The sequence below is a fragment of the Camelus bactrianus genome, chromosome 12 (assembly GCF_048773025.1).
Source record: "Camelus bactrianus isolate YW-2024 breed Bactrian camel chromosome 12, ASM4877302v1, whole genome shotgun sequence".
NCBI lineage: Eukaryota > Metazoa > Chordata > Mammalia > Artiodactyla > Camelidae > Camelus > Camelus bactrianus.
The window spans coordinates 36,155,986-36,169,622 of record NC_133550.1 but is presented as its reverse complement, the minus strand read 5'-3'; the positions used below and the strand labels follow the sequence as shown (position 1 = coordinate 36,169,622).

Here is a 13,637-nt window from a genome sequence, read left to right as displayed (position 1 = left end):
GCCTTTGGGAGGCGATTAGGTCCTGAGAGCAGAGCCCTCATGAATGGAATTAGTGCTCTTATTAAAGAGACTCCACAGAGCTGCCTTCCCCCTTTTGCTATTTGAAAGCGCAGCAAAAAGACAGCTGCATGAACTGAGACACAAGCTTTCCCTGGACACCCCACCTGCTGGCACCTTGATCTTGGACTTTCTGCCTCCAGCACTGTGAGAAATAAGCTGCTGTTGTTTACAAGACGCCCAGTCTACAGCATTCTGTTAGAGCAAGCAGCCTGAATGGACTAGGACATCATACAAGTGGAATCATGCAGTACTTGTCCTTCTGTGATTGGCTTATTTCACTTAGCAGAATGCCCTCCAGGCCAACAGGTATATGCAAAGATGCTCAACATCATTTGCCAGTGAAATGCAAATCAAAACTACAATACTACCTCACACCTGTTAGGATGGCTATCATAAATCTTTTTTTTTTTAAGACAACAAGTGTTGGTGAAGATGTGAAGAAACTGTATCCTTATACAGTGTTGGTGAGAATGTAAAATGATGAAACTGCTATAGAAAAGAGTATAGAGAGAGATTCCTAAAAAATTAAAAGTAGAACTTCCCTACAATCCAGCAATCCCACCTCTAGGTACTTATCCAAAAGAATTGAAATCAGAATCTCGAAGACACATCTACACTCCTATGTTCACTACATCATTTTTCACAACAGTCAAGATATAGAAACAACCTAAATGTCCATCAATGGATCAATGGAATGAAAAAATGTGGTATATAAATAAAATGGAATATTTTTCAGCCCTTAAAAAAGGAAACCTTCCTCTACTTCTATCATTAAGGCTCAGCATCACTATAACAAGCATTTCCTATGTCGGCAACAGTAGGTATTATGTATTTGGTATTGTATGTTACACTTGTGTTAAAAAAAATAAACCTCAGTATTTCACTTACGTTTTCACATTTGATGTGATATTAAGAGATAATGGTGGAATTTTCTAAGGAAATTCTTGGTTGATACAGAATTGTATCAGATATTAACATAGAAATCTATATTATGTGTCACATATGTAATTATGTCACATATACAATTATGATTATTACAAATACAATCCACGAGTCACATACACATATAAACATACAAGTATACACACATTTTTCAAAACAATGGCTACACAGAGAAAATCCTTTAGTATATAGTCTGAGGAACAGCACTGAAGAAAGGCCTTTTATGGTCTAATTAACACTAAGAGAGGAAAAGAAAACTGGCTGAGAAGTTAAAAGATGAAACAAAAAAGGCCAAAAAAAATTTTAGTACTGTCAAAAAATACAAATCCAGAATTAGGCAAGGAGAGACTTAAAAAGACTTATAATAGGGAGTATGCTCCTCCTTCAGGATTTCAGGCATCTCAAAGCAAATGGAAAAAGGGCTTTTCTTTTATAGGAAAGGGTAAGCAAGACTAGCAGGAACTCTGAGGAGAAATAGAGTAAGCTGGGGGGGTGGTGAGCAGACAGCATGAGCAAGGTGGTGTAAGTGGAAATGTTTCTGTGCTCAGCTGATTTGGAATGAACTGTTAAGGGGAAAAGGTCTGCACTGTAGTGCTTGCTCAGATTTGGGGACAGGCCAAAGTTCAGGAAACTGTGTGTGCGGGGTTGCCTGATCACAGTTTGGTCAAACCAAAGCAGTGGGTAAGAAATGGGTGATTGTGAACATTTGGTTGGTACCTACAACCTAATGAAAAGTATATGCTAATGAAATGCTAACTTCTTTTTTTTGCCATTAAAAATTCTTATAAGAAGCTTAGTGGATTCAAGCAGCAGGCAAAGTAGAGTATCAGAAAGTCTGCTATAATAATGGGAATTATTCCCATTCACACTACTGAAGTGTACATGATTTCAGCTAGTCATTTAAATCTATAAATCAGCGTAAGATTTATTAAAAGAGCTGAGATGCTTCGGAAAAAGTCATTTTTGCATATAGAAACAAGAACTTAAATATCTTATACACCAATATCAATTAAAATATTCATTTATTATATTAATATGTTTTTAAAGCATTGTAAAATGAGAATCTGGCAACATTTCCAGAAGAACCCAGCTGAAATACACATATTGGAGATTTATTGGTCATTTGTCCTTAAGAAATTAAGAAGTGGAAAGCTTTAAAGAGGGACATTCTGGCAGAGTATAACCCATAAAATGAAAAATAAAAGTATGAGTCACAGAATTATAGAGTTGGAAAAAATGGAGTTCTACCTTTTTATTTTCAAATTAGGAAACTGAGGCTCATTGAGAGGTGTTGTTTTCCCAGTTAAACAGCAAGTTAGTGCAGAGGTGGGCGTATTTATCAGATCACAGCTCTTTTCCTCTCTGAATGTAAACTTCACCAGTACAATTTTGTTTCATAGGTTATTTACTTTACTGATTATAAAAAGAAAGTAAAGCTATAATTTATTATTAAATGAGAAGAGTAAGTTGCAGAGAAATAGATATATATATAGTATGATTTCATGTTTTCAAAACATAGCAAACATCTATCTGTCTATCTGTAATTGCATGAAATTGAAGAAAAGAGTGGAAGTATATACAGCATGCTAACATTGGATATTCACAGGAGGCTTATAAAGCAAGGGGATAAGGAAAAAAAGTAAGAAAATAGAATTTTGTGAAATGGTATGTGACAATGAAGACTGCAAAATTCTATCTATAAAATTATTGATATACAAATATTGTACACATAGACAAAGGCTAGAAGGTCATTATAATTTGTACACAGACCAGGACATGGACAAAAGAAAAAATGATTTTGATCGGGGGTTGGGTTACAGATATTTTAAAAATTTGTGTAGTTCATTAAAAATATTTTTTACAGTAACATAAAGAAATAAAAATAAAGTCAAATGACTCCCTTTTCTGAAACCACTGAAACACACTTACTTTAACTCAAAACTGATAAAAAGATTTAATCATATATTCAATAGTATTCACTTGATAAACAGTTATCACCACTGAAAGTTATAACATTTTGTTTCACACATAAATGTTTATATATGTGTGTGTGTTTGCATATTTGTGTCTGTGCATAAATTGTAATTTTTTTAAACCATCTTACTTATTTACTAAATTGGCTTATACTTTTTTCTATTGAATGATGTAGACAAAGAAAATAAAAATACTGTACAGTCATTATAAAAATTTTGGAAAATTTAGGAGAGCAGAAAATAAAAAACACTCATAATCTTACCCAGAGATATCAGTTAACTTTTTTGTGTATGTCCTTTTAGATCTTTTTCATGCATGTGTAATAAAAAATGGGACTATAATTTACTTGGTTATCTATTTTTTCAGTTAGTAGTGTATTATGGTTATATTTTCATGGTAGTAAATATAGATACAATATCATTTTAAATTAGTTATTCAACATTTCATCATAAGGAATTACAGTAACTCATTTTATGAATTTTCTATTAACGGTCATTTAGTTTGATTCTCTTTCTTAAATGATCATAAATGATGCTGAAATGAACATCTTTACATACACATATTTTTCTCTTGTCCTATTGCTTCCTTAGGATATATTCCTACAAGTAATATTGCTGGGTACCATTGATCTTAAATTTATAAAACATTTCATTTCTAAATTCTATTACCTGTATGAGGTTGGTGGACTTCGTAAAATGCGCTGACATTTATACACAGGTCATCCAATTGGTATTATTAAAGTGTTTACAAAGAAGATTCTTTGTGATTGCTTTTCAGCTTTATGGTGAATGTGCAAGGGGCACAGTCTATCAAAAATATCAGTCATATCCTGAAGATACATAAATATATATATTAGAAATAATGGGCTATTACCCATTCTTTGTTTTGTTGAAAATTTTTTTAAGATAAAAGGGACTCAAAAAAATGAGTTTTTAACAATTTGAGCTTCCCAGTGATAGAATATACTGTCTCTGGAAGTAGTGAGTTTATTATCATCATGGGAAATATGGGAGCAGATACTGATTGATCAAATACAAAAGATGCTATGGAAACTATTTTAGTACAAGTAGAAGACTGCAGTTACTTCTCTTGGCCTCTTCTAGAAGGTTAAACATTTTGCTGAATTGAAAACAATGTACCAGTTCTAACTATAGGCAAATATTAGGCCACAGAAAAACGCTCAACTATTTCACACTTAAGAGAAACCAAATTTCACATATGAATATTACTTTTCATTTCAAAATGTCATTTCAAGAACCTCTGCCATATGCTAATTATCAAAATCAATAGTATGTAGGTTATTTTAGCTTTAATGACTATTTGGAATAAATGGTATTAAACAAATTTTAGTGTCTACTGTGTTAAGGACACAGTTGTTTGGTTGATTAAGCACTATCTCTTGATAAAGATTAGTTAACTCATGATAGCCTAATGATTACTGTAATTCATATTTTCATATGGCTATTCTATTATTAAGGGATTTCTTAGATTTAATCTATCTGAGAAAAAAAAAACCTAAGTTACTCAGTGAAGTGTTATATAAAATAATAATAAAATAAGTCCTCTCTTGATTTAGACAAAATAGTGTGCTTGTGTGCTAACGTATTCTACTACCCACCTTCCCCAGTTGGCTCTATTAAAAATAGTGCTGTAAAAAGAAATAAAAATCAAAAATAAATTATGCCTGTTCCAAAGCATTTCACAGAGAGGCTTTTATGTGCAATTTAACAGTTCATGGAAAAAAGAATATTACTGGAGGCAAGGAAAATTCTTCCTCTGAAAATAAGTAAAATCCAAGTCATTATTAGCATATGCATTCTCCTTTGGGAGGTAGGAGATATTCAGGTCTGTGATTCATTTAAATATATGACCATGTGGACTGTGCCTTAGGAGGGCTTTGGGGTTTGAACTAAAGTCTTCCATATAAATAGTTAGGCTTTGCTAAGAGGAGGTGGTTGGTTCTACACTTAAACACCTCAGTTGGCTCCCACAGAGCATATGAGTGTGAATTGAGCTAAAGACAAAGAAGCAAAGGGCTGGCTTCTGTTGTTCAGTATAGCAGCAAATTTTATTGAAAGGAGTATGAACTTCAGGAAGAAACAAACCCATGTTTGAAGCAGCTGACTTTAATAAGTTACTTACCCTCTCTAAGCCTTTCTTCATCTATAAAATGGGTATAACAACACCTCCCTGAGTTATTTGGAGAATTGAATGCAAAAATGTTAACAGGAGTAAGCTGCACAGCATCTGGCACACAGTAAGAGTGGGATACAACTTAGCTTCTTTCCTCCTTATCATTTCTCTAATAGTGCAGCTGTAGCAAATTCTAAGTACATTTCTTTAAAAGTATTCTCCTAGAGTTTGAGGAATGATATTCCCATCAGCAACCTCAGCAGGAGGACAGTTATCAGCTGCATTGGCGGCAAAGCATCTCCTGATGGAGATCTAATAAGCTATGTGAGCAAATATCAGGGGCCGGGAAGCAACCAAAATATCAGGAAGAAGCAGTGTCTGGGGCTGTGGAGATGTCTGCCTTAGACACTCAGAAAGAGACTTTCTCTGGGGAAAGGGCCATGTAAGCTCTCTCTGTTCCTGTAGACCAGGGAGAAGGTGGAGCTTAGATCAGGAGCAGGGAGAATACTTTTTCTGCCTTGGTGATTTCCTAAATTCCTAGATACTCTCCATGGCGGGTCTCTATGGCTATGAGGGACTCTACACTGTAACCTGGCTCTCAGACTCTTGGAAGAAAAGGAGCAAAAGCTTAGAAAATAAAGTTGTGGATTAATGTTATTAATGCTATTGCTTTCAGAGCTATGTATTCTCCAGCAAATAACTTAAAAATTATGCTTATCTATATCTATCCAACATAGACAGTATACTCTATGATAAAATTCTTTACAAATTCATTTTAATGGCTTTTATTTCTAATTAAAATTTAGATGGAATTCACATATTGGCAAAAGTAAATTTTTAAAAGATAAGACTCCAGACTATTTCTCTCTGAATACAATTTAAGTATAAAGAAAAAAATCCCAGTCTTAAAAATTTCTTCTAACTAAATACTATTTTTTATATTCATGTAGTTGAGGCCAATCTAACACAGTCTATATACTTGAAGTCTGTTGAGTATAGTAGGAGATGATTAAAACCAGTTTAGAACCAGGAGGGTGTTTATAAGATTATGTGCCACCCCTGTATTACAAGGTCTGGGCACTTGATTACTCTGCGTATTTGCTGTTGTGTAACGTTAAGTAGGTCCTGTGGAGTCAATTATTGCCTACACTTTACTTAAGTGATCCTCAGTCTCATCAAGAAGATCATCAACCTGATCCTTGGAAAGTGTGACAACTGAAGTAGTTCCAATGAACATGGTAAATTTCCTAACTTGAAAGTACTTCCTTGTGATACAAAGGCAACGGTTAAGAAATAAAACTTCAAGAAAGACTCCACATGAAAGCAACTTAGAATATGAATAATTACATCTTAACTATAATCTTCATTGATCAAAAAGAAAAGCAAGATTTCCCAAGTGTCTTCCTGTGTGGTATACACTCTAATTAGAAAGATAAGTCATGCATATTTGGATAAGAAGACAAGAGTGTACTTACTGATCACCTGCTATGTTCTAGGCTATAGTAGTACAACTGTATAATTTAACCTTGCAGCAGTCTTATTAGATGGTTGTCAAAAATCTGAATTTATGGTGGAGGAAATGGAGATCAAATAGGTTACAAAGCCACCGAAGTGCAACACTGGGATCTGAAGCCAAGTCTATCTAACCTCAAAACCTGTTCTCTGAAAAAATTCTATGCATGGGTGCACATGATGATGTAGAATGCCCTGTCACATCACATATACAGCATCACCAAAGAAAAGGAAGTTCTATATAACATGAGGTATTTGTTATAATTGATTACTACTGCCAATGCCAATTTGTTTGGCATTTAGATCTGATTTCAAGTGGGAAACTGGAAGTCATGTTTGTGAAAATCATCTGTTAATAATAGTCTGAGTGAAAACCTAAGGGACTGACCTAAAATAAATTCAGCAAATTTTATTTATTTCTATCTTAGTTCTGGAGCAGTTGGAGCTGCTGGATAAGTTTCAAATTACTACATAATTGCTGAGTAAATTTTTAAAAAGAGGAAACTGATTTCTATGAGTAGAACTAGTTACATGATTGATAGAGACTGCTTAAACTTTGATCTGGTTCATATTTTTAGGAATGAAGATGGGAGAGTTCCAGATCCCCTCCCAGTCCAATAAATATTTTGTTTACAAAATATCTGAAATTGCAAATGCAAGTGGGGATGGGGAAGCAAACAAAAACTTTGAAACCAAATGGGCAAGAGCATGGAAAATTTAATGCTGATTCTTGATCCATCATGTAATTCCACTGCCTATGATTTTATTCTCCCAATCACCTTCTGAGGTTTTTAGCAACAAACATCATAAATTACTCATAAAACTCTTCAGCTCCGATGAAGCCAGGCATAGAGCTTGGCTCAGTGGCCTTCCAAAGCAAAATTCTAGACACCGACAACACACGCTAGGTAAAGTACTGCCTCTCATTCACTCTAAATTTGCCCCCTCCCCTGTTGATTTCATTACACATCTCTTCCCCAGTGTCAGGCAAAAAGAGGATATTCAGATTTCATAAAAATAATTTAGTCCATTTAAATTGATAACCTTCTAGAGTTTTCTCTTTTCTTTGCCAGGATACCCTGAAGTTTTATGCTCCCTTTTAGTAATTACTCTTCTCTGGTACCAACTAACTGTCAGGCTTGTTATGACCTGCATTCTAATTGATATACCACAATTACACAGAAAACAGCAAATTTAATATGAAGAATGTGAGTCTAGCTGACATTAAGTTCTGAAAAGAAGGGCTGATGTGTGTTTATTTTGATACATCTACAGTGTCTAAAACAACATCTCCCTCATGGTAAGGCAAGGGAGAGCTAAAATGTCTACGTGTGTCAGACTCTACACACATGCCATTGCACGTGTCTCTACAATGATCCTATATTAATATGTCCATTTCTGTTGATGGGGAAACTAAGTGAGTTGCCTAAGATCATGCAGCTAGTAAATAGCAGAGCTGATATTTGAATTCATGTCTGTCTGACTTTTTATTTCACCATGTAATTTCCTGACCACACTCAGTATCCGATATATTATTTGTGGAATGTCATCTTCTTGGGGTTGTTTATCACCTCTCTAGTTCTTTCTAGCCTCCAGAGGGAAAAGCCTGAAGCCCAGTAAAGCTGTAATTCACAAATGGCCTAATGGCCAATTGGAATGCCACATGTTATGGTCAATCACTTAGTGCATAATTAGTGTGTAATTAAGAAGTGAAAATTAAGGCGCATGCAGAACCAGTCTTTGTTAATAGTAATGATGCTTTGGGGACTGAGTCTCTATTTTCATTTTCATTATCACTGTAGAAAATAGTTAAATAAAACAGGTAGGATGGCTATCTGAGAGGTGAAAAGAGGAGAATTAAGGGAAAATAATCTGTGGATTTGTTTACTGCTAAAATGCCCTTCAAAGGCAGCATTGCCTGAGTGGCATTTTTAAGATTTATCCTTATTTTCATTACAGTCATGCTTATAATATTGTCACAATTCTACGGTACTATCTGAAGAATTTTAGAACATTAATGTTCAAAGTCACCTAAATCTTTCAACAGAGAAGCACTCAGTCTCTGCTTGAGCAGTCTTAGGATCAGGGAATTCACTGTTGTTAAGAAAACAAATCCTTACCTTCACATCAGTCAAAAATCTGTATTCCTACAGCTTTCTTGAAATTAGTCCACAAGAATGTGTGAAAACTATGTAGCAACACACATACTTAGGCTAGTTCTTTGGATACTAGAAAAGTCCTCAGTGTTTACTAGCGTCTCTGTGTGAGAGAGCTGGCTACACATGCTATCACAGACTGATACCATGCTTGTGTCACTAAACACATGCACACAATGTCTGTAAATAATTTTACAATTTTTAAAATTTAAAACAAATATGCATTTCAGGAAAAAGTTTACTCTTTAAAAAAAATGATCACTTAACTAACATCATGGAGCCCAGCCACATTAGAATAATTTAAGTTCTCACCTGTCCCAGCATAGGAGTAATGAGTGAGGTGCTCCTACAAGGGTCTCATTTCGACCTGAATATTCCCTTTAGTGATTGTAATTCCAGATTTTAATGTCATTTCTTATCTACCCAGGCCCAGTCCGCCAAGAGAGAGCCATTCTCCAACTTTCCGGACCTTAACAGTCACTTGGAATGCTGTTTAAAAAGTCTTGGTGACTATCAAAGGGCCACAAAGTCCCATAACTCTTTATCCAGTGACACATTTAGACATCTCTCTCTCTCTCTTTCAGACCTTAATCTTATCATCTCGACAGAAACGTCAACTACCACTACTAACTTAAACATGAGTTCTCCTGAGAGCTTAGAAAGCACGTGTTTCAACTCCAAATTTACAGACCTAATTTATATGACACTACTACTTAGTGGCAGAACAGAAACAAAGCCAGGTCTTTTGATGCCTTCCAGAAGAGTAGCTTCTTTAGTATGAGTATTACTTTCAGGCTTAGCTATCCAGCATTTGATATCACCCATCAGTATTAAGTAAAAAGTCTTCAAAGAAAGTTTCAAATGGGCTTCCACTCTGAGCTTTAATTGTAGGGAAGAAAGCAATACTTTGTAAGGGTAATATATTAAGTAGTGATCACAGAGCTAACTACTTGTGGGACTCCCTGCTAGGTATTCTGGGATATAAGAAGATGAGCAACACATAGTTCTTGCCATTGGAGCTTACAATATAGGAGAAGTTGCTAATCACTTTGGCCAGGATGAATGGGACATTTCATCAAATGAGAAATAGTAGTGTATTGTCATCATATTCTATAACACTTTGAAGCATTTCATACTTAGCTCCACATAAAGTTGAAACTTCATTCCTGTTAATTAGCATAGTAAAACAGCACATAGGAAAAAAAACCTCTCAATCTGCTATATCACTACACTGATGATGTTGTTTGGAGGTCACGATTGTTTAACATGAGTGGAAGGAAATAATTTGCAGCTACTGTTATTAAAGTAAAATATGAAATTATCTATAGATTACAATTCATATTATAGCTAGTTCTTGAGCACATTTATTCATTACAATGTAGAGGAAAGGTTTCCTTACTTGTGGTCTCACCATTAATTCCTTCAAGTCCACTGTTAATTCCAACATCTATGGAATTCATTATTTTGTCAATCTGTGAGAAACAAAAAAACACGTAAATGGATTATTACATTCACGTTTAGCACTCCATTGTAAAATAACTTTCAAACACCAGAAGCATATATTCTTGATATTATTACCCCTGCAATACCACAATTAAGAGACCGATAGAGAAAGGTTTAAAGTGAGGCAGACAGCTTTTGAATTGCTTTTAAAAATACAAATTATGTTTCCCTCTATTAAACTTTCAAAATCAGCTTGCTTTTTCTTTGTATTTTCTAAAATGAAACTTGTTTGGACCTACATGGGTCAGTAAGTTAGGAATCGAGTATTCTTTAAACTCAGAAGGGGAAGGAGCTGAGGATAAGTTCATATGATAATGTCTATCCTCTTGGGCATCCTTCCTCTTCTATCTGAGAGCATGCATCCCATCTGACGGGTGAAGCATGGCCATTTCAATCAAGTTCTTGCTAAATGGTTTGACCAGCTACAAGTTGATTTGTGGCATGTCATCACCAGAATCTAGGCATGGAAACAACTTGATTCTAAGAGATAAGTTAGATGTTAATTATTCCTGCCTTGTTCCAAAAACGATTTCAGATATTATTCACAGAGTTAATAAATATAAGAAATGGATAGACTCGAATAAACTATCAATCTACAAGTATGGAGTTTATAGGAAGACATGACTGTCTGAGCTTTAGCCATTTAGAGTTTAATCCCTCTCCTCGTCATCCTAGCAAACTTAGTAAGACAGCAGGCTTCATAAGGGACAATGAGCATTACTTAAATGTTCCATTTTGTTCACCCTGAAACAGATGCAGAGAGATTAAGTGATTTTCTCAAACAGCTCAATTCAGAATGTCAATACTAGAACCATTTCCACTTCTAGTTCTCAGAATGCTGTAGTGACCTATTGTGCTTCAAAACCTATTCCAACTGGCACAGTCTTTTGAGAGACACAATGTGACAAGTTAGACTGAAATGCCAAGGAAGAGTACGGTCCATTCTCTGAAGAAATTAAAGAAAAAGCCAGAAACTTTATTACTTTATGATGTAGTCCTCCTTAGGAACAAAAAATGATATTTTGTAACCTTACAAAGGCATTTACTTTCTGAGTAATTATATGAAATTAAAGGCTGTCTTTAGGTAGATCTTAAATAGGTGATACTTAACCCCAACACATTTTCCTTAATTGTTTCTCCAATAGTTTTAGAGGGAAATATTAAGTAATTTGTCGGGGGTTTTTTTGTTTGTTTGTTTTTGTGGTATGGTTCTTGGAGAAGGGCCAGGATCATTCTGTTTACCATTAAGTTTAAAACTATAAGAAGCTCTTCTGAAAATATAAGATACTTTAAAAAAGGGAGATGGGCTAACAAAGAGTTTAGCAAGTAGCAGTATGATACAGAGCAAAACAAAAATACAAATATTTTTCTCAATTTGTCAGCTGCAATGCTTGGTAGGACATAATGCGAACATTCCTCTTGTACCTCATAGCTAGTTATTACTTCTGCTTGATATCAATTTCAATGGAAACAATAGATTTCCCCTCATGTGTGGAATTGTGTTGGTTTTTCTACTCGCTGTGAAATTATCATGTATTACCTCTAGAACCTTTCCCTTCCACTGGAAGCTGTATGCATTTGTTAATTTTTTTCCTCTGAAAGATTTAAAAAGCTGAAAATCCTTCCCCTCAAACTCCCTTGACTCTAAAGCCTTCTATAAAGAACAACAAGAACAAAGCTTACTTCTTCCCACTCGGAAGTGAAGGATGGAGTTCTTTCAGAATTCCCTTTAGAACTGTGTTCAGCATTTGAAGATTCACTCCAGTTAACTCTTGAAGTTTTCTCACTTGAAGGGTAGGCAATGAGATCAGAATCTGATTTAGAGACATTTTTGGATAAATGCATGTCGATCAGGGCTTTCGGCAATGATCTGATTCTCCCCAGGGTACAGGCTCTCTCCACGAATCCCCCCGTGTTCACAATCCACTGGTCCCCATTCCGGGAGCCACTCCTACTTGTTCTTGTGCCAACAATGGTGTGGTTCTCGAGTTGGTTGTTTTTTTTGTGAAAAATTGTTCTACTGACCACTTTGGGCTTAATTTTCTTTACCAAAGGTTCCGAGTTATTTTCTACTGGAGTCTGCTTCAAAGGCAAAGGACTATTTGCCAAACTGACTTCATCTTGTCCTTCTTCACGTTCAGTTCTTTTCCTGTAAAGATGGAATGGATTTTCAGGGGACTCACAGGCTGGAGAGGATCCATGGAGAAGGCCTGCAAATTGCCCCGGATCATATTCTTTTGGGGGATCACTGTCCTCCTGTTGAGCGAGATCATCTGCGAAAGGGAGAAAGAAGGTCAGGGTACTTGTTTATAAAGGACTCTAAAAGCCCTGAGACAACAGCAGTGCCCTTTTGAACTTGTGCAATGTTCAGACATTTGATTTATTGCTACACAGTGATATCCTCACTTTACGAAATACCCATGACCCCAGTGACGTGTATAAGATGAATTTGTGTGTGTGTGTGTGTGTGTGTGTGTGTGTGTGTGTGTGTGTGTGTGTGTTTGTGTTTGTTTGTGTGTGTGTGCGAACCGATCTTCCTGATATACCTTAGGGTGCATTTTAAAGGTATGAATTGGGTATTAATTAAGTAACTATCCACCTTCTTCCTTTGTCCCCAGGGAGTACGTTTTATATTGGATGACAAAATCAGGTTTTCTTAAAATGGAACACCCATGTTCAGACTCTGACAGTAAATGAAATCAGTAGGTAAATCAACATCATATATAATGACATCCCTTTGCCCTTCTCCCAGCAAATAAATTCAGAAACAAAATCTTGAAAAGAAGTATAATTAGAAGCAATTTAAGGTCAACAATCTTGATAGTGTTACTTTAAATATAAAATTAAGATTAATTCTAAACAGATATGATTCAGACAAAAAGGTTTTGTTCACGCTTAACATAGACAAACAATGTAATCCTATTAATATTACTAAAAAGTGAGACTCTTTTAAAAGAAACTGATGCTGAGCTATTAACACAAAACTACTTTTTTCTTTTTTCTCTGAAATAGCAAAACTTTTTCCCCCAACTTCTTCAGATCTTTGAAAATGTAATGCAGTAAAAAACCAAAGAAAAATGATAATTTTTATTGCTTTATTATTTTTTTAAAAACATATGTTCTCTGAGATTTAAAATACTCCATGATTATTGTGACCTAATTTGTCTTTTAAAGACATACTGTGTAAAAACCTGGCCAAAGAAATTAGCAAAGAAAGACGGTTTACTTTTTTGATTGGTCATTTTAATTCATACTCGGCTAAATATGTGCCACAATCAAAAGTTAAATTACCCCTATAAGCCCATAACCTAATCTTAGGAAAAAGTCAAGCGTGGTCAATGTAGTAGATTAAAACAA

The 13,637-nt window shown here is 35.1% G+C and overlaps 1 protein-coding gene across 9 annotated transcripts in view; it reads right to left on the bottom strand.

Annotated features, from left to right (window-relative positions):
* The window catches only part of ANKS1B (ankyrin repeat and sterile alpha motif domain containing 1B), an 860,784-nt gene that overhangs the window by 407,890 nt on the left and 439,257 nt on the right, over positions 1–13,637 (bottom strand). For 7 of the 9 annotated variants that reach the window (XR_012510715.1, XM_074375248.1, XM_074375245.1 and 4 more), the window contains exons 13-14: positions 11,964–12,553; positions 10,177–10,249 (exon numbers count right to left, since the gene is read on the bottom strand). Coding sequence is in view for 8 of the 9 variants with exons in the window: in XM_074375248.1 (XP_074231349.1) it covers positions 10,177–10,249; positions 11,964–12,553 (663 nt within the window). In the remaining variant the exon portion in view is untranslated. The remainder of the gene's footprint in view (positions 1–10,176; positions 10,250–11,963; positions 12,554–13,637) is intronic. The other 2 variants (XM_074375246.1, XM_010962772.3) reach the window with 1 other exon arrangement.